The sequence below is a fragment of the Furipterus horrens genome, unplaced genomic scaffold (genome assembly GCF_987537825.1).
Source record: "Furipterus horrens unplaced genomic scaffold, mFurHor1.1.pri manual_scaffold_1, whole genome shotgun sequence".
Taxonomy (NCBI): Eukaryota; Metazoa; Chordata; class Mammalia; order Chiroptera; family Furipteridae; genus Furipterus; species Furipterus horrens.
The window spans coordinates 109,670,538-109,689,856 of record NW_028327171.1 but is presented as its reverse complement, the minus strand read 5'-3'; the positions used below and the strand labels follow the sequence as shown (position 1 = coordinate 109,689,856).

Here is a 19,319-nt window from a genome sequence, read left to right as displayed (position 1 = left end):
GAGACCAAATGCATATTTATTATTGTCACACATCCTTTTTTGTCAAAATGGTTATCTGTGAAGAAAAACAGTTCACATTTTGAGAATTGCTCTTCTAGAGTGATCCAGTTCCAGGAGGTTGTAATGCAAAGCTATAATTCACAGTGAGTTTGAAAAGAACATTTTAATTAAAGTCCATGGATAAATATAGCAGTAGATTAAGTAACAGTTGGCAAAAGCAACTGACAATTCAGAATAGTATATTGTGCTTGAACATTTATTATTAAAGCTTTACCTAATTAGAATGACATATTTTATTGTTTATTGTTAGTGCTATTTATCAAATCACTTCATTATTCAGTGCATGCTACATGCTGGTGCCAGTCTATCCCTGGGAGTAGCCAAAATGACCAGTCTCATAAAGAAGACAAAGTATGAGTGGAAAAAAAACCATGATTCTAATCTGGTTTTCAGCTAGACTACATACCATGTAAGTGATATACTACTATCACCATATTCACCATAAACAGATATAAAACACAACCAAGTTTTCAGCTTTTCTAAAGTTTTTTCTTTCTTGAGGACTGGTTTTATAGGAATAATTACAAAAATAGCTTTACAAATCAGCTTTCTATCTTTTTTGTAAATATATTATCAACTCATTTGTTTGCTTTGGAAAGAGCCATTATCAAATTTTAACTTTTGTACTATAATTATATATTAAAGTTAATTTTTCCTATCCAAGAATATCACTTTCTTAGGCCTCTTCACTTCTAACACCAGCACTAGCAGGTAGCTTTTTGGGGGCCATTTGCACAAAGAAAATTTTTTTCCCCGAAGTGTTATATTGTGATAGCTGATCATATATGTTATGTATATCCTACTTATGATTTTTATTAGCTTATAATATAGAAAAGTACACAAATTATAAGTACATATCTTGATGTAATTTCCATGTAATTATATCCTGGATGAAGAAATTAAATGTTACTAGCACTTTAGAACAGGGGTCCCCAATCCCATGGACTCCCCACCCCATCTGTGGAAAAATTGTCTTCCACAAAATTGGTCCCTGGTGCCAAAAAGGTTGGGGACCACTGCCTTAGAAGACTTTCTCATGCTTCTTAATCACTACACCCTTCCTTACTATCCTGACTTCGAAGACTATAGCTTTATTTTGCCTATTTTATGAAATTTATAAAACTGAAATTAAATGTGCTCTTTTGGGTATGGCTTTTTTTCAATCAACATTATATTTGAGATTTATGATGTTACATGTAGCAGTTCTTTTCATTGCTGTACAGTATTTATTATATATGAATATATCTTATTTATTCCAGTGTTGGTGGACACTTGAATTGATGAACATATGTACACATATCTGTCAGTTGCATATCTAAGGCTGTAATTGTTCAATAATGGATTGCATTTATTTAGCTGTGTAAACTTAACTCTGGTAGATATTGCCTACTGTTTTCCAAAGTGATTGTACTTATTCATAAGATTGGATTATTTATTGGAAGTTCATTCCAAAATATATGTACAGAAACATACACACAGAAAGCACACACTTAATATACATATGTATAGATACTTTCATACCCACACTTTTTGTTTAAAAAAAACAATTTTTTTTTCTGGTGAGGGTGAATGCTTGATCCAGTACTATGACATGTGTTTTCAGGAGCTATTTCATGTGTGGCGCACTTGATTTGCTTGATAGGATCACTTTGCATCTCTTTCACTAGCCCTCTGATGTATTGTATTAATAATTATCTGGAGCAGAACCTCTGAAAGTTAAAAGAATCTCTCCGCTCTAAACCTTTTATGTGAATTAAAATAGTGTCCAAAGGATGGATAATCTAAGAACCTTCTGCTCACAATTGAAGGTAATTAAGCATAGTAAATTCTGTTTTGTTTTTAAAAATTGGGTTGTTTATCATTGTTATTCCACTGGCTCTGTTTGGAAAAAAAAAAAAAGCCAGCGGTGGGCGGGGGGAGACAGGGCTCTGTCAATGAAAAGAACCTGAATCTCTGAAAATATTAGAAAGAATTTATTTAGGCTTGTATAAGGATTGTAGCCTGAAAGCAGACCTTCAAGAAACTTTAAAACAGTGCTCTAACTTTGCAAAAGTGAGGGGTACTTGTACAGGCAGAGGAGTAAGTGAAAAGTATCTCTGATGCATTAGAAGTTTCAGTTAGGCTGTATACAGTTCAATGATGAATAGTTTTACATCATACGGAAGGAATGTATAAGGAAGATAAGATTGGCTGATCGTGCTGTCTGGTGTCAGAGTCTGGGCATAGAGTTTGGAAATAATTAAACTGCTTTGAAACTCCTTGAGGTGAATTTGTACCAGGATGTAGAAAGAACAGGCACTGTTGCCTATAGTCATTGATCTTCAGTGTTAAAATTGAATAGGCAGTGTGTGTGTATATTTTTAGGGGTTGGCAAAAGGAGGTGTACAGTTGTTTGTATGGGAAAAGATGTGCAAGTTATGATTATTACAATAGCTTTATTAACTTAAAAGCATTTCACAATGACACAGTGCACTTACATACAATCCCGTAAGTGCTCAAATTGCCTGCCTTCGATATTTACACATTTCTTGTAGTCTTCTTGATATACTCAAGCACACTTTGGCACAGAGTTCTTTATTGTCATCAATTTCTTGATATGCTAAACCTACTTTGCCCATCCCTGTATATATGACTATCCCTCATGGTTTGCCCCAGGAGAAATTTAAATAGGCTCATTCTTCCCTGGTTACTGATTTAGTCAGAGGAGCTTACTCGCCTTTTCCTTTCCTCAGCTTCTAACCAAAGAGTGAATTAAACTCTTAATCTGAAAGCGTTATATTCAGCATCTGTTCAAAATCAGGCTAATTGGACCAGAAAGTTAGGTTAGCAAAGAGAGAGCAGGTAAACCATCATATTCTTAATATAGGTTCAAATTGAACCTGAACAGAGGTGCTGAGAAGAAAGTGGTTGAGAGCCCAGAGGGGAATTAATTTTACTTTGGAATCAAATATTTAATGCTGCTCCTAAAGATGATCTGGAATGGAATGCTCTTTTGATATCTTGAATAAATTTATGCTGTTAATAAAAGGTTTGTTAGGGCTTTTGAGCTTTGTTGCTTTCAAAGAAAAAGTGCAGCTGCCAAAGGTCACCATCTTTTGCTTGGCTGATAAACACTACCAAGTGCTCATTAATTGAGACGAATCAAACAAACTTAAAATAGATTTCTAAGCCTAATATATCCTAAAAGTGGCTCAAAAGCTGAATATAGTCATTAAAATGACAACTGTAGAAGGGGAGCCCCCTCAACCCAGAAAAATTGTGTATTTAGTCTTAATCTTTAAACTTCAGTCACCTTCAAAGTACTCTCCATTTGATGTTATACACCTATTGAGATACACCTAAGAGTGTTACACACTTTTTTCCACTGCTCAAAACAGTTTTTAAACTCGTCGGTATTGATGCCTTTTAGTGCTTTTGCCATTTTTTGTTTCACCTCTTCCACATAGGCAAAACATTTCCTTTGAGGACTTTTTTCATCTGGGGAAACAAAAAGTCTCTCAGGGCAAGACTGGGTGAATTGGGAGGGTGGGGTATGGGGGTAATGCTGGTTTTTTGGTCAAAAACTGCTGAACACTCAGCATGGTGTGGGCAGGTGTGCTTGTAAATCACCCAGCACAAAATGGGGAAAAGCATTGAAGGAGTCTTCAAAAAAAATTTGCGGAGGCCAAACACAGCCTCTCATAACACCACCAGCTGGTACATTGATACAGATGGGTTCCTAGAACACTCACCAAGCAGGGGATGCCTATATTACAAGGGGCCCGCCCTCCAGAAGATAATTCTGTTCTTTTTTTTGGTCCCCCTCATGTGTATAGTATATACAGAAATCATGAGTGGAACACACAGAACTGTTGTTTTTCTTAGATGATGTCACATGCTGAAGGACAACAAAGAGACTTAATTAGACGAATTGAATGCCTTCCCGCTTCTGGCCATCTTAGTTCCTTGGACCAGGATCTCTTAATGCTCAAAGCTACTTCCATGGCAACTATGAACTGCTTAAATGACTGCTTTCATATTCTCCAGTTACAGCATGCATCACATCAGAAGGGCTCATTGCCTTCAGGTAAGTCATGGATTAAAGGTAGAACTTAACATTAAGGGCTAAAACCTGGAAAGACTGCATTTGTTATAATTCTAACTAAAGAAAATCTTAATTACAAGCAAACAAAAAAAATAGAGAACCAACGAGCCTCTTTAATGATCACTCTAATGTTATAGAAAGTTTTTTATTGTGCACTTTTTTGAGTCTAAAATGATTTTGGGTCTAATATCATTGAATATCTCTTTAGAGACCTCAAACTTAGCATATCAAAAAATGAACTCAAAACCCATATCTCCTGTATTTCTGTTAAAATCGGTGATACCGCTATTCATCCATTTGACCAAAGTAAAAACATTGGGATCATTTCTTGAGTTTTGGCTCAGGCCACTGTTTATTGTTTCCATATTGAGATATATATTTAAGTCAGTAAGTCACCTTTCAGTTTGAAAAATAAGGTATACATCTAGTATTTGAGAGCACTTATTACTTGAAATTAATTTACTGGGGAAAAGAATGTCATTGCATGAGAGAACAAAAAAATGAGTTTTTCTGCTAAATGAGATGAATAAACTCATCATATTGGGTTTTTTTAAATTGAGATATAATTGACATATAACATTATGGGAGTTTAAGGTATATGTCTTGATATATATATATATATTTAAAATGTAGACACATGTGTATGATTACCACTAAAGTATTAGCTAATACCTCAGTAATGTCACAGTTATTTCTTTTTGTGGTGAGAACAGTTGGGATCTAGTCTCTTAATAACTTGGATGTGTATGTAAGTGATTATTGTTGACTATAATCACTGTGCCATGCATTCAGTCTCTGAAACTGGTTCATCTTCTCATTGCAAGTTTGTATACTTTAACAACATCTCTGTAATCCCCCACCCCATCACATTTTATTAATAGTAGTAACTTAATATTTCTCAAGAAGTCATTGTTCTCTTATCCAATTTACTCCCCTTACTTATGAAAGAAAGATATTTTAGAAAGATAATGAATGAGTCTGCTCAGGAAAAAAATTACCATAGTCAGATCTTGATATGGATATAGATAATAGTATGGATCCCATCCTCACATATGCCTAAATTCAATATTTCAAGCAAAAAAATGTATTAATGTCAATTGCAGGTATAGGTCAGGGCAGTATTACAGAGGCCAATAAACTATGTATAGGCCTCTTTTTAAAAAAAGATTTTATTTACTTTCAGAGAGAGGGGAAGGGAGGGAGAAAGACAAGGAGAGAAACGTCAATGTGTGGTTGCCTCTTGCACGCCCCCAACTGGGGACCTAGCCTGCAACCGAGGCATGTGCCCTGACTGAGAATCAAACCTGTGACTCTGGTTTGCAGGCCAGTACTCAGTTCCTCTTAAGAACTCATAATCCACTTGGGGACAACATGTAAATACTTAACATATAAAGTGCCCCTTAAATGGAAACAAAATACTGTGGGAGAATAGACAAATGGAATGTTATTTCTGATAGAAAAAAGTTCTGGGAAAGGCACAGAAAAGCTACAAAAACCAATTAGCTTAGGGGCAAGAGGGTTAGTGGAGAGCATTCCGAAGGAATAAAAGAGCCTAAATTGTGAGTTGTGAACATGAACTGCTGCCTTGGTGGAATTCTAAGAAGTCCATTATAAAATTTCTCATATAGAGCAACACACACATAAAAACTTACAGCCCTGGTTGGTGTGACTCAGTTACTTAGAGCACTGTCCCATAAACCAAAAGGTTGTGGGTTCAATTCTTGGTCAGGGCACCTCTACCTAGGTTGTGGGTTCAGTCAGGCAGCATACAAAGGACAACAGATCCATGTTTCTCACATCAATGTTTCCCTCTATCTCTACCCCTCTGAAATTAATAAGCATGTCCTCAGGTGAGGATAAAAATATTATCAACTGCCATAAAATTGAAAAAAGAAACAAAAATTATGCATTGTTTTGTCAACCAGAGATTTCCACTGTTAATATATTAGCACACTCCCCAGCAGTTTTTCCTATTTTCTTAGTTTTTGTTTGTTTCATCCCATTGTTATTAGAAAATACATGTTTGCATTGTCCTTTTTCCAATGTGTGATATTCTTTTGGTCAACATATGTTTTATTGACTGCATTATCTTCTTTTGAGGGGATAGATGTACTTTGATTTACTTAACTATTTCCTTGTGTTGAATATTGGATGAATTACCCTGAGTTATGAAATTTGGGTTAATTCTAGTTTGGAAATAATTTTTCAGTTAAATGAAGCAGTTTGTTTGTAGTTTATGCTATTTAATTTTTTAAAAGTACATCAGTTAGTAGTATAATGCTATAAACTAGATGCTCAACAAAGATTTGATTAAATTTATATAGTTTTTAAAATTCTTAGGAATTTCATTTGTGTAGTTTAAATTAATACTTATTTGTTTAAATAAACATATTTTTATGTTTTATATTTTTATATTTTATAGTTATATTTTTAAATTGTTGCTTCATGATTAATGAAGCATGCACAATAAATATTTACATTTTTAATTTAAAAAGTGAAACATTCTAGATTTTATAGAAGTGTGTGAAGTAGGTTGTTCTCCCATATCACTGTGTTTCTGGAGCACAGATTTCTGGTTATTTAGGGGAATTAATTAATTAGTATTGGTATTTCTCACCATAAGTTGCCATGTTTTCCAAATTAGGTCTGTAGATATTTATCCTCAAGCCATTTGAGAATGAAAATATAACTGGAAAGAAAAACTGAATTATCGTCCTACTCAAATGTTATGACACTAGAAATGAAATCTAATTTCAAATTAGTGTTTAGTCCCTAAAGTCTTTTTTAAAATTTTTTTAATTTATTGATTTTGAGAGGGAGAGGAAGGAAGAGAAAGAGAAACACTGACTTGTTCTACTTATTTACGCATTAATTGGTTGACTCTTGTATTTGTCCTGACTGGGAATTGAACCCACAACCTTGACATATCAGGACGATGCTCTAACCAACTGAGCTATCCAGCCAAGGGCCTAATCCCATAAGGTCTTAATATATGTTTTCAAAGACTCAGACGTGATCACTGATTTAGAGGGGTCCTGAGACCAAATGATTGGTTTGATAAAGATTTTTGTTATGGTTTCTAATCAGTTGAGTGATCTCTTAAATTTAGTGTTTGCATGCATTTTATTTTAGAAGTAAAGAATTCTAGATATTGATATTAAAAATAAATATTGTAAGGAAGAAGCAAAGTGTTTTCATTTGTTTGGAATTTTGAAAGAGGCCCCGTGAACTTACCCAGGGCATTGCCCCAGTTATGAATTTCCCCAGTGCCAAGTAAAACTGGACTGAATGGTAAGGCAAGATGCTCTGATAGCCTGGCAACTTTGTAATTTATTTCTCTACCAAAGTCGGGGGTTTTGTTATAGACTGAGTAAATTCCATACTGTTTAAAAGTTCTGCTTAGTAGACTGAGCAACCAAGCTTCTGTGAAACGTAGATCAGACTCTGAAATCAAATGGAACATTTTCCATTATTGATTAGGCATAGAATCCACTTTGTTAAACTAATTGAGGGTAATAAGAGACATTTGAGTCATTAATTGAGAAGATGACAGGTCTGTAAATGTGACTATTGCCTTTCACTGGGTCAGTTATTATTTATTCAGAAGAACTCTCCACTTTAAAAGTATCTGGAGCTTTTTTAACATATATGATTAGAAAAAAGAATGGACATGTATTTACAATTCTTATCGCTTGGTTAGAGAATTGCTACTGAGAATAACATTCAACCCAAATTGAAGTAGATTTTACTGTTTCACAGCCCTAGGCCCCTCCTGTTACTGTGACTCCCAAAAGCTCAGTGGTATACTTTGTGATCACCAGAGGGGCAGCATTCATATGGGAAGGCCAGCAAATCAACTGTTAGGATGGGAATGTGCTTTATGATTCACAGATTTGCCCAAGAAGTGAATTCAGTCCTATTCAGGGTTGATTCTTTCAAACGGTGATATCTGATTTCAAGTTGCAGGTTGCCCTTTTGTAAAACACCCAATCATGGTGCGCATGCTAATGAGATACACATGGCTGTCTTGCAGTCTCTTTAACAGATTGAATTGCTTTTAGTCCTGTAGGCTCAGAACAAAATTGTTTAATAAAATCCGCATCTGCCGAACTTTCCAGATTATGAGCAAGTTTCAGCGAAAGTTTTCTCTTACTTCATCAGGAACAACAATTGAGTGGTTAGAACCAAAGGTACCTTTATCAAACCACTATAAAAATGGAGCTGACCAGCCCTTTGCAACTGAGCAGAGTAAGCCAGTGGCAGTCCCTGAAGAGCACTGTGTTGTGGAATCTGGACTATTAGCAGGGGTAAGGTAATGTGAAAATACGGTTTTGGTGTAAAAATTAGGAATCACTGAAAAGGTTGAGTTCTCTTCTCATTGTCAGGGTGTGCAAGGGAGCCTGACACCAGAGCAGCATTCTTGCAGACTCTTAACTGCATTGCCTTTGGAAGAAGTCTGTTTTTTAAAACTTATATATATTGTGTTTTCCAGGTTAAATTATGTGCTCTTTTCAGTTTGGCTTTACTTTTGTTTCATAGAAAATATATTCTAAAATGGAAATTGCATGCATTTTTTTTTAGAAAGTAGCTTATCTAAGATTATTTGCATATTTATCTTAAAATTCTTAATTTAACATTATTTACTAGATGTTTAGTATTATGTGTACAGGTTTAAAAGTCTACTGTTAAGTCTTTTTGATAATAAACACTTTACCAAACCAAAATTTGAGTATTCTTCTTAAAATAAGCACGGTCTTAGGGTTTAGTGTGTTTATGAAGTATTAGTTATTCCACATTTCTCAGAAGCTAAAGAGTGTTTTATTCTATTTATAGTTCTAATACTAGCAAATCATATATATTTTTTTGCCTTTTGAGTTCACATTTGTTATTTTTATGGTTATCATAATTACAGAGATAGTTTTATTGTAAGCTCTTTTTACTTCATATTTCTCATGTATTACCCTGGCCTGTATAATTAATGAAAGTTTTAAAGATTGAAATAGGCTGCTGAATATCTAGGTTGTTATTTTTTGGTTATTATGGTAGCACTATATCATTTTGTCTACTGTTTTTTTCTCCCCTTTGTTTGGATTATATCTGTTCTTTAAAAGATTTTATTTATTTTTTTAGAGTGAGGGGAAGGGAGAGAAACATCTATGTGTGGTTGCCTGTCACTGGCTCACAACTCAGGCATGTGCCTTCCTGGGAATCAAACCGGCGACCCTTTGGTTCGCAGGCCAGCACTCAATCCACTGAGCCACACCAGCCAGGGCTGGATTATATCTTTAGGTTATATTTCTAAGTAGAATTTCTGAGTCAAACGTAGTCCACAGTTTATGGTTATTTTTATATTAGCAAATTACTTCTTTTTATTTATTATTTATTTTTTAATTGTATTTTTTTCCCATTACCATTTATTCCCCCTTGTACTTCTTCCCCCTATAGTTACCACACTGTTGTCCATATCCATGAGCCCTTTAAGAAATATATGACACAGGGACTTCTAAAACTGGCAAAGGCCTTGACTTAAGGAGTCAGGCAATGGTGGCAGAGTGGGCAGGGAGAAGAAAAAAGTATATAATCCTTTTCTTTTCTATAGCTTTTTGATTAGGTCATTTGCGGAGTCAATCAGTAAATATTTATTAAGCTATCTAGTATATAAGTCCAGTGTTAAGAATTAGAGGACACAAAAGTAGGAGACAGCTCTTTCACTGAAGAGACTTGCTTAGAATCTACTTAGAATCACAACACATACACACTGAAAAAATGAGGTGATAATATGAAGCAGTGTTTTTTTTCTTAACTAATGTTGTTTAGACTATGGGTTATGGGCATTCAGAGAAAAAGATGTACTAAGTAGAGTGTATAAGGAATGCTTTGGAGAGAATTTAGAATTGGATTGGGCTTTGAAAAGAGTCAAGATTTGAAGAGGAGTAGAGAAAGAATCTCTCAAGATGGGGGAATAACGCAAGCAGGCATACTGAGGCATCTATACACTGTTGAGAATGCTTGCCTGGTGGTTTTGAATCCAGATCTTGTCATTTACTAACATGGGGGCCAATTAATTAAGCACTTTGAGGTTCAGTTTTCTCATCTGTAAAGCAGGGATACTAATACCTTATAAGATTATTATGAAAAGAAAATAACTTTAGCAGAGCACTTGGTTTATGGAAAATGATCACAGGGTTGTTGAATTTTACAAATCCAATGATACTCATGTCGCATTCTATGTAGAAGGATAATCCTTGGAGTGTTGCTCCATATAATACAGTGTAAACTGTACCCCTGAGGAGCATAAAGATCATGCAGAAGAATTTAGTCTTAATGTGATAGATAAGGAGGCCATGAACATCGGGAGGGATGGGATATGTTTAAGGAGACTGGTACATGTGACTTGGAATTAAAGTGTGGATAGGAGCTATAGAAATAGAAATGAAGACAAATGAATATGCATCTCAAAAGAAAAACCAGTTAGACTTAATGATTGACTGGATATAGGTTTAGATCAAAGATAATTCCAAGTTTTTGAGCCTAAATGACTAGATAAAATTGTGGCGCCAGTCACAGAGCTAGGAAAATTAAGAAGATAGCTCTTTGAGAGAGAAGGTTTAGTATGTTTTATGAATATGGTTGGATTTTATGTGAGTAGAAGATAAATGATTGTAAATGTATATTTAAAACAATTGAAAATAATGAAACTAAAGCTTTGGAGAGAGATTAGGACTAGAGATATAGTTTGCAAGTTAAAAATTATAAACTAGCACTGGCTGGGTGGCTAATTTAGTTGGAACATCATCCTGTACACCAAAAGGTTGTAGGTTCAATCCCCGATTGGGGCATATATGGGAGGCAAGCATCGATTTTTCTTTCTCACATCGATGTTTCTTTCTCCCCCCCCCTGCCCCTTTTTCTCCCCCATACTCCCTTTCTAGCTCTCTAAAATCAATAAACATGTCCTCAGGTCAGGATTAAAAATAAGAAAGATTATAAACTATAGGTTATATACTCCATCTTTATTCTCCTAAATGAGAATACAGAGCATGCTGTATGAAGGTCAGGATAGGGCATATGTTGCAGATGGGGTACAGAGGTGGACAGGAGAAGATTGCTATATTACCAAATCTTTTTAATTGATGAGTAGACCAATTATATCACATTGTGTATTAGAAAAAATAAGTACATATTGTTTAAAATTACAAGACATTAGACTTTATTGAAGAATACCATATGCCTTTTTTTTGAAATATGAATGTTAATGCAAGCTGGAGACATATAGTAGTGGAGATTTTGCTGTCAGCTGGTGGAGGAAATAAGCCTCACGGAGACTAGAATGAGGCCCATGGTCTGTCATGCCCAAGTCAGAAATCAGAAAGACAAAAAATGAGGTTTCTCTCTGCCATGCAATCGCCAAGTTGTATGAATTCCTAGAAATTCAATAGCTCTTCTTCTACTGTATTTGCTAACCATTCTGGGTTTGTAGGGGTTTTATACATTTGCACATGTTATTTGAATTTTGGTAATGCTTTATTTTTTCCATAAGCTTTTCTGTATGAAAGGCATGATGACCTATAAGAAGAAGTATTTTGAAATGAAAGAGAGCTTCCAAATTCTTTCATTTACACCAGATTTTAGAATCTGATATATTTGTTAATAGAATTCTTCTTTTTCTATTCTAATAAGTGATTTGACTATTTTTATAAATACAATAAAAACTATATTCTCTTAAACAGTTTTTCTACTAGGTTTTTAAATGTTTTTAATATTATTTTCATTAGGAGAATTGCAAAGTAAACTTTGTCTTGCATAATAATGTTAAGGTTATTATTTGCATTATTAATATGTGTCCTACGTAGGGTACCTATTCAGGGGGTTGGAGAACATTACTCAAGACCCGTTAGGTTTTTTTCCAACATTTCTCAAATGAATAATTATATTTGGTATCCATATGTAAAGAGGGAGGTGATCAACTTTTTCCTCTGTTTTTTGATAAGTAAACATTCACAGGTACACTTAAACTATATTGTGCAACTGATTTAGGATAACAGGAAATACTTCTTGACAGACTTACTAACTATTGAAAGGGGGAAGTGAGAAAGCCTTTGGAATTTCCCCTCAAGGTAATGAAAACAAGTAATTCTGATTTAAACAAGCCGTATTGTAAGGAAATGAACTAGACCGTTCATGAATTGATTTATCAGAATTTGAGCAGATACAGATTTCCTTGTTAGAAGGGAAGACAAAAAGTAGAAAAAGGCAGAATAGCCAGAAACCCGTTATCCTTTAACTCCGTCACTGTGTTTTATATTTCATTGTATTTCGAGAACATTAAGTTCTTGATTTTGTGCCTAGCTACGTAGAACATATTGGCTTCTTGTTAGATAGGATTTGCTTATGGGAAGAGAAAATCAAAGGCAAAAATTATTTCCTTTTTAAAATTCTTAGAACTTAAAATCTAATCCAGTACCAAAGGCAATATACTTATATGGAGCTGTCTTGCACAGAGGTAGTAAAAAGAGGTACCATGAGAGAGATGGGACCCCTCCCCCAGGTAGACGTGGAAAGTGACATCTGATAAGGTTCTAGAGACTCTTGGGATTTGAAACTGGTATTTGTTTTTTTAAATAGAAATAAATTATAAATTAAGTTTTTTTTAAACCAGTTATTTGGAGCTAAAACCTTATTGATGTGAAAGTAAACATTTTCAGTTTTCCAAGGGGTTGATTTGACTAACTGATTGGTTGGTTGGTTGGTTGATTGATTGAAGAGCTGTGCAAAGAACTTTTTGTGGCATTAAGATGGTATGAGGAACTACAGGGCCATACCTGCACCTAGAATTCTCTTCAACCCCAGGTTTCTTCTTGACAACTCCAAGAATGAATGAGTAAATATGATTACAGTAATTAAACTGGACATGTACAGTCAGCTTAAAATTTTACCTTTATAGTTTTAGCTTAAAAATAGGACAAATATTTAAGTCTCAAAATATCTTGAACTTAAATTATAGGTAGTGGTGGTATGCCTAGGCTGGTGGTCAAAGCCTAAGATTCAGAAATGACATTTTTCACACTTTTTGAAAAATCCTACTTTTACAAAATATATTCTATTATATGTGATATATATGGCAAAACCTAAAAACGTTCATCATAATGATAACAGATTCATTGAAGGAAATCTACTCCATGACCAGGAGATGGAAATTATATTTTTAGAAAGATTTTTGCCTCTTCTCAGACTCATTTAGGCTCAATATAAATGCCTTCAATCTGATGTTTATAATTTTTTCTTAATGGATATTAAGAAGCATTGTAACCATAAAGTTGTTTTGCATCAGGAACCTGAAGAAATAAATGCAGATGATGAGGTAGAGGATACTTGTGACAACAAGGAGGATGACCTGGGAGCTGTGGAAGAGCAACGCAGTGTTATCCTGCATCTCTTGTCACAGCTCAAGCTGGGCATGGATTTAACAAGGGTAAGTAAAGGGATAAACTGTCTATGGAGATCATTGGGTCAGGGCTATACCTGCTATACCTGTAATCATTAAGGTTGTTAGGGCTTTTATTTTTTATGAGTTGGGTTCTTAGTCTCTTGATCAGCATTTCTTTTCATTAAAAAATGTAATCTCTTTATTTTCAAAAAAATACCAGTAGGAAGTTGCATAGCAAATAAAGACCTATAGTCTTGTTTCTGTACAAAATTAAAGGGGTCCAGTAGTAGATAGAACTGAAAAATCTAAAGAAAAGGATGTAGTCCCACAAAACCATGGAAGACATAGATACTTCTACTTACTTTTACTTCCCATGTTGGATAATACATTTTGGGTATTATCTTTAACAAACATTTTCTGTAAAGGACCAGAATGTAAATACTTTTTGGCGATGTGGGCATAGGTCTCTGTTGGAACTATGCAACTCTGTTTTTGTAGTATGAAAGGAGCCATAGGTAGTATGTTGGATTAGGTATGACCATGTTTCAACAAAACTGTATAAAAACCGGAGGCCAGATTGGCCCAAAGACCATAGTTTGTAGACTATATCTGAATTAACTAGATGGTGGGAATCCTTTCAACAGTATGTGTGTGTGTTAAATCACCACAATGTATACTTTAAATATTTTACATTTTGTCAATTATATCTCAGTGAAACGGGGAGGGGGAATAATAGTTTGACCAATAGAATCACCGTTACCTAAGAACTTGTTAGAAGTGCAGAATCTCAGTCCCTAATCTCAGACTTAGAGGACCAGAGACTACATTTTAATAAGCCCCCAGTGAGGCTCATATATACATTAAAGTGTGATTATCACTAATCTATAGTTTTAAATTTTAGGCCAGTCTTCTCTGTTCCCAGTTTATTTAATTAATGTGCCTTAATTTGTGTTTAAAAATTAATCTATGACAATTTGGAAAGATAATCTGGTCTAAAACCTGTAGTCAAATATTTACTACTGTGGGATTATATACTTTGAGTTACTGCTGACTCTACTTTGCATTAGTATGTCATTTCAAAATTGATTTTAGGAAGTGTATTTCATATTGAGGTTTTGGATGCCAGCAAAGATAGTGAATGTGTAGGTTAAAAGGCTATTCGATTACAGTGAATTATTCCTCTGAAAATATAATTTGAATAGAAAGTGTATTGCATTTTACATTCACTTAGAAGCATTTTAAAATTTAAAAAAAGTATATCCAACAGACATTGCTTTCTTACCTTAGACTTACAGTGATTTATAGGAGAGTTTAAAAGTAAGTGGATTGGGGAGTACACTTCTAGTTGCTAGATGGGATGCTCCCTGATTCATGAATCACTTAATAAAGCCAATTAAAACCTTAAAAAATAAATAAATGGATTGAATTAATAGCCTACTAAGAAGCAGGCATTTTAGGAATTAATAAAGAAACCCATTAGCCTTTCATCTTTCATCTAACCTTAATATTTCAATTGGGTATCATTTCTATTCTAGAAATATTTTCATGTTGGTGGATCAGAAAAGACTGTCAGTTCTAAAATTAGTTATAACGAATAAGTCATACAAGGGATTTGTTTGGTTATTATGGTATTGCTGTTGCTTTGTAGATTTAGGTTTTTAAGTCATAAGTACAGTGTTGAGATTTTTGAGGCATAAGAACATTTGAAAAGAATGTGTTGTGATAGTTTCCCCACATTTGTGTGTGCCTTGTTAATTAAAAAGATGTGTATATAAAATCACTAACATTAACCAATGAATTACAGACATTCACATACCATTCTTTAAAAATGATGCTCTTCAAACAACATTACAGAACCGGGTGACTAAACTGCAGTCACATCCACCTCCTATCTACAATAACAGTGATATAACAAATATTTTGAGCCCCTCTTATATTCTAGACACTGTGCTAGGTGCTGGTTACTGCAGCAGCAAAGAAGGTACATGCGTGTGGTGAATAAGTAACATACATTTTCACCTCTATTTTGTTCCTTTTTAAATAATATGAATTTAGTATAATTAAACACTTGACAGAAAGTTTTGGAGAATATAATTTCACCACCCCAACAACTCTTCGCTTTCTGAGATTCCAATCTTCCTTCATATAATTATAGTTTATATCTAATTTTGTTACATTTCATTTTTTTCAGATATCTTTTCTTTGTGAAATGTATTGTACACACAGAAGACTAAATAGAATGCATATAAACATTTCAAAGAACAATGGTAAAATGAATACCCATGAACCCACAACTCAGATTAAGTAATAGGACATTGTCAGACTCGGAAGCTCTCTGCATGCACCTCCTGGTGGTAGACCCCTACTTTTTCCTAGATGCAGCCACTTCCTTGACTTCTGTAGTAATCATCTCCCTACTTTCCTTTATAGTTTTACCACCTGTTGTGTATATGTACCCCATAACAATGTCACTTAGTTTAGAAAAAAAGGAATAGCCAGCAGAAGCTTAACTGTATAAGGGAAGGGCTATGTTGCCATTCATAGAAGAAGGCTCCCAGAAGGACATAAACTAAGCAGTCTCTGTGGCTTTTTATAAATTATTGAGAAAGTTTAGAAGAACCCTTTCTGAAAAAATCAGAAGGCTTAGTTGTAAATGAGTCCTGTGAAATATTTAGTTAACAGACGTAGAGCATTTGGCGTGAGTCAGATTCTAAACATCTGGCAGAAATGTAGGCGGAGGGAGTGAGCTGCCCAGTATTTTCTGCTTGTACAAAGCCAACCATGACCTACTTCTAACTCCCTGCAGTAGATTGAAGCCACGACATGTGTATGGGTGAAAAAAGTGTCCATAGCTGGTCAGATAGCAGTGACATATCTTGGTATAGGATTCTTTTTATCCACTGTCTCTGGGCACTTGGTGGGCCTCCCCAGGATGGCATCTCATATTTTTCAGTTTTCTGAAATCTTGTGTTATTTCATTAGTACTTTTATTGCATGGCTATTGGACTTCCTGGTCCTCTCTTTTTCTCTTCTTTTCTCCATTTGGGAAAGCTTTCATGTTCTTTTAAGCATACTTTTAAAAATATTTTTAAACTTTATTTGTATATAATTAGTAAAAAAAATTTTTTTTAATGAGACCAAGTACTTTTGTGACATTTTTAATATTCATCTAGAATGAAATGTTTCAGAGAGAGAAGAATAATTGTCTAGATTGGATTAAAATTTCTCTCTTCAGTTTATTTTGTTGTTGTTATTGTTTTAGGTGGTGCTTCCTACATTTATCCTAGAGAAGCGTTCCTTGCTGGAAATGTATGCAGACTTTATGTCTCATCCAGACCTATTTATAGCCATCACTAATGGAGCCACAGCTGAGGACAGAATGATTCGCTTTGTTGAGTACTACCTTACCTCATTTCATGAAGGCCGTAAGGGAGCCATTGCTAAGAAACCATACAATCCTATCATTGGAGAAACATTTCACTGTTCCTGGAAGATGCCAAAAAGTGAGGTAGCATCCAGTGTTACTAGCAACTCTTCCACCCAGGCAGTCACAAATCATGCTTCTCCCTCAGAGGAGGCTTTGATCAAGGTGGGACCAGACTGTTATACAGTCAGATTTGTTGCTGAACAGGTTTCCCATCATCCTCCAGTATCAGGATTTTATGCAGAATGTGCAGAGAGGAAGATGTGTGTAAATGCATACGTCTGGACTAAGAGCAAATTCTTAGGCATGTCGATAGGCGTGACAATGGTTGGAGAAGGTAAGTAGAAAAATTATTTTTCAGTTTTTAATATCAAACTATAATCTTAAAATTTGGGAAGCTAGATAAATATTAATTGTAAATTTGAAATGTTATGTCTACTACATTTTTTCCCCCAATACCTAGTATGTTCCAGAATGCTGTTGGGGGAGGGGGCATATCTATGAGAAATATAAATTCTCTTTTTCCATAATTGCTTTTTAAATTTTAAATGTAAAATATTTTTATTGTAGAAATTTTGGAAAACTTAGAAGAGTAACAGGGAAAAAATAAGAGCATCTCTAATCCCTCTATCCAGAGATGGACAAATTTGCTAATATTTTGTATTTTTTCTGTGTGTATGTTCATACTTTTATTGTAGTTTTATAAAATTAGGAGTAATTCCATATAGTTTTGTGTCCTGCTATTTTGCGCTAAATATTAATTTTCTTATGTCACTGATAAATCTTTAAATCATGTTTTTATTATTATAAACACTCGAGAAATATCTTGTAGTAAATCTACATCTTTTATACTTTTTGTAAATATATTTGTACTTATAAAGATATTCATAGAATATTTTAAAATACATTGGCAAACGTTAATTCTACTTTAGCAAAAGATTATGAAAATATAATTTAAGGAAATACAGTGTTATTTGGCTTAGAGTACAAAAGAAAAAAAATCAATTAACAACAACAACAACAAAAAAAATCTACAGAAATCATTGCAGAGTTAATGCAAATACAGGGTTGGAAAAAAGTAGATTTATAGTTGTTCATATGGAAAATAATACAATAAATAATAATACAAGAATAAACTCTGTGTTTTGCATACTCACAACTGTAAACCTACCCTGTGTAATGGCAGGAAAAAAACTACCATTTTAATGTTAAAGGAACATTGTTGTGTGTAGAATAATTTGTTCTGAATGTAAAGTTAACAGCGTGTTACATAGTTAATTAACCCTATGACTCTTAACATTTTGAGGTTGTGTTACTGTAGCTGTGAAGAAAATATTTTATCTCGCTTTTCAGTTTTCCCTATTTTTAACATTTGTTGTAGTATGAGTCTTACCAATTTCCAGATAATGTTTCAAACTAATCAAAAGTTTTATAACATTAGAAAATATTTTATTAGTTTGAAAATAAAGTTTGCCACCTTCAGAGACAAGCTTTTAACATTAACCTGAGCTCTTCATAAGTCAATTTATTTCTCTTAGAGATTAAAAAACTGAAGTCTAAAAGTGATGGGACATGTCTGGGGTCCTAAAGATTAAGGAAGGCATCGCCAGAAGGAGGCATAGAGCCTCATTCTTTGGCACACGCGCCCCTAGGACAGTTACTCTTATCAGCTCATATAACAGATGGAGTCTGGTAATGGTAACCTTTCCCACTCCAAGAAAGAAAATACCTCAAGAAATGAGGAAAAGCATTAATATGTTAATCACGCATTAATCATTGAGGAGAAATGTAATAGTTAATTTTTTATTATTTAAGTCCTAATTATTCATGAATTGCCTTTTAGAAATTAAATTTTATGGGTACCCTCAACAGAAAGTAAGTTAAATCATGGACTAGGACTTATGACTGTTCATTTTACTCTTATTAGCAGCCATATTTTTTATTTAATAGTTGAGGAAAATTCTGTTTAATTAATAGAGAAATGAAATTTTATAATTCTTTGAGTCTCAGTTTTTTCTAGTATATTTCTTCAGATCTAAAATTCTGTAGTGTATGCTACTTATGTTAAATATATTGTTAGAAATCAAAAATTATAAATCCAGTTCAGAAGATCATATATTTTTAGAGAAGTAATGAAAATTATCTTTTCCAACTTAAGTTATTATTAAACACTTGAAGTATACCCATGTATGTTATCTATATGTCTTCTGACATCGCCAATTATATATAAATATGTGATAGCCAGAACCATGTCGCCTATGAAATGGCTCAATAAGTCTTGAATTATTGTTACCCTTTGTGAAGACTACTAAGGGCAGTACCAA

General features: G+C 34.1%; 1 protein-coding gene across 3 annotated transcripts in view; it reads left to right on the top strand.

The window, feature by feature from the left end:
* The window catches only part of OSBPL11 (oxysterol binding protein like 11), a 109,976-nt gene that overhangs the window by 50,482 nt on the left and 40,175 nt on the right, over positions 1 to 19,319 (top strand). For all 3 annotated transcript variants that reach the window (XM_090277828.1, XM_090277818.1, XM_090277833.1), the window contains exons 6-9: positions 3,925 to 4,126; positions 8,306 to 8,451; positions 13,476 to 13,616; positions 16,834 to 17,332. In XM_090277828.1, the coding sequence (XP_090133954.1) occupies positions 3,925 to 4,126; positions 8,306 to 8,451; positions 13,476 to 13,616; positions 16,834 to 17,332 (988 nt within the window). The remainder of the gene's footprint in view (positions 1 to 3,924; positions 4,127 to 8,305; positions 8,452 to 13,475; positions 13,617 to 16,833; positions 17,333 to 19,319) is intronic.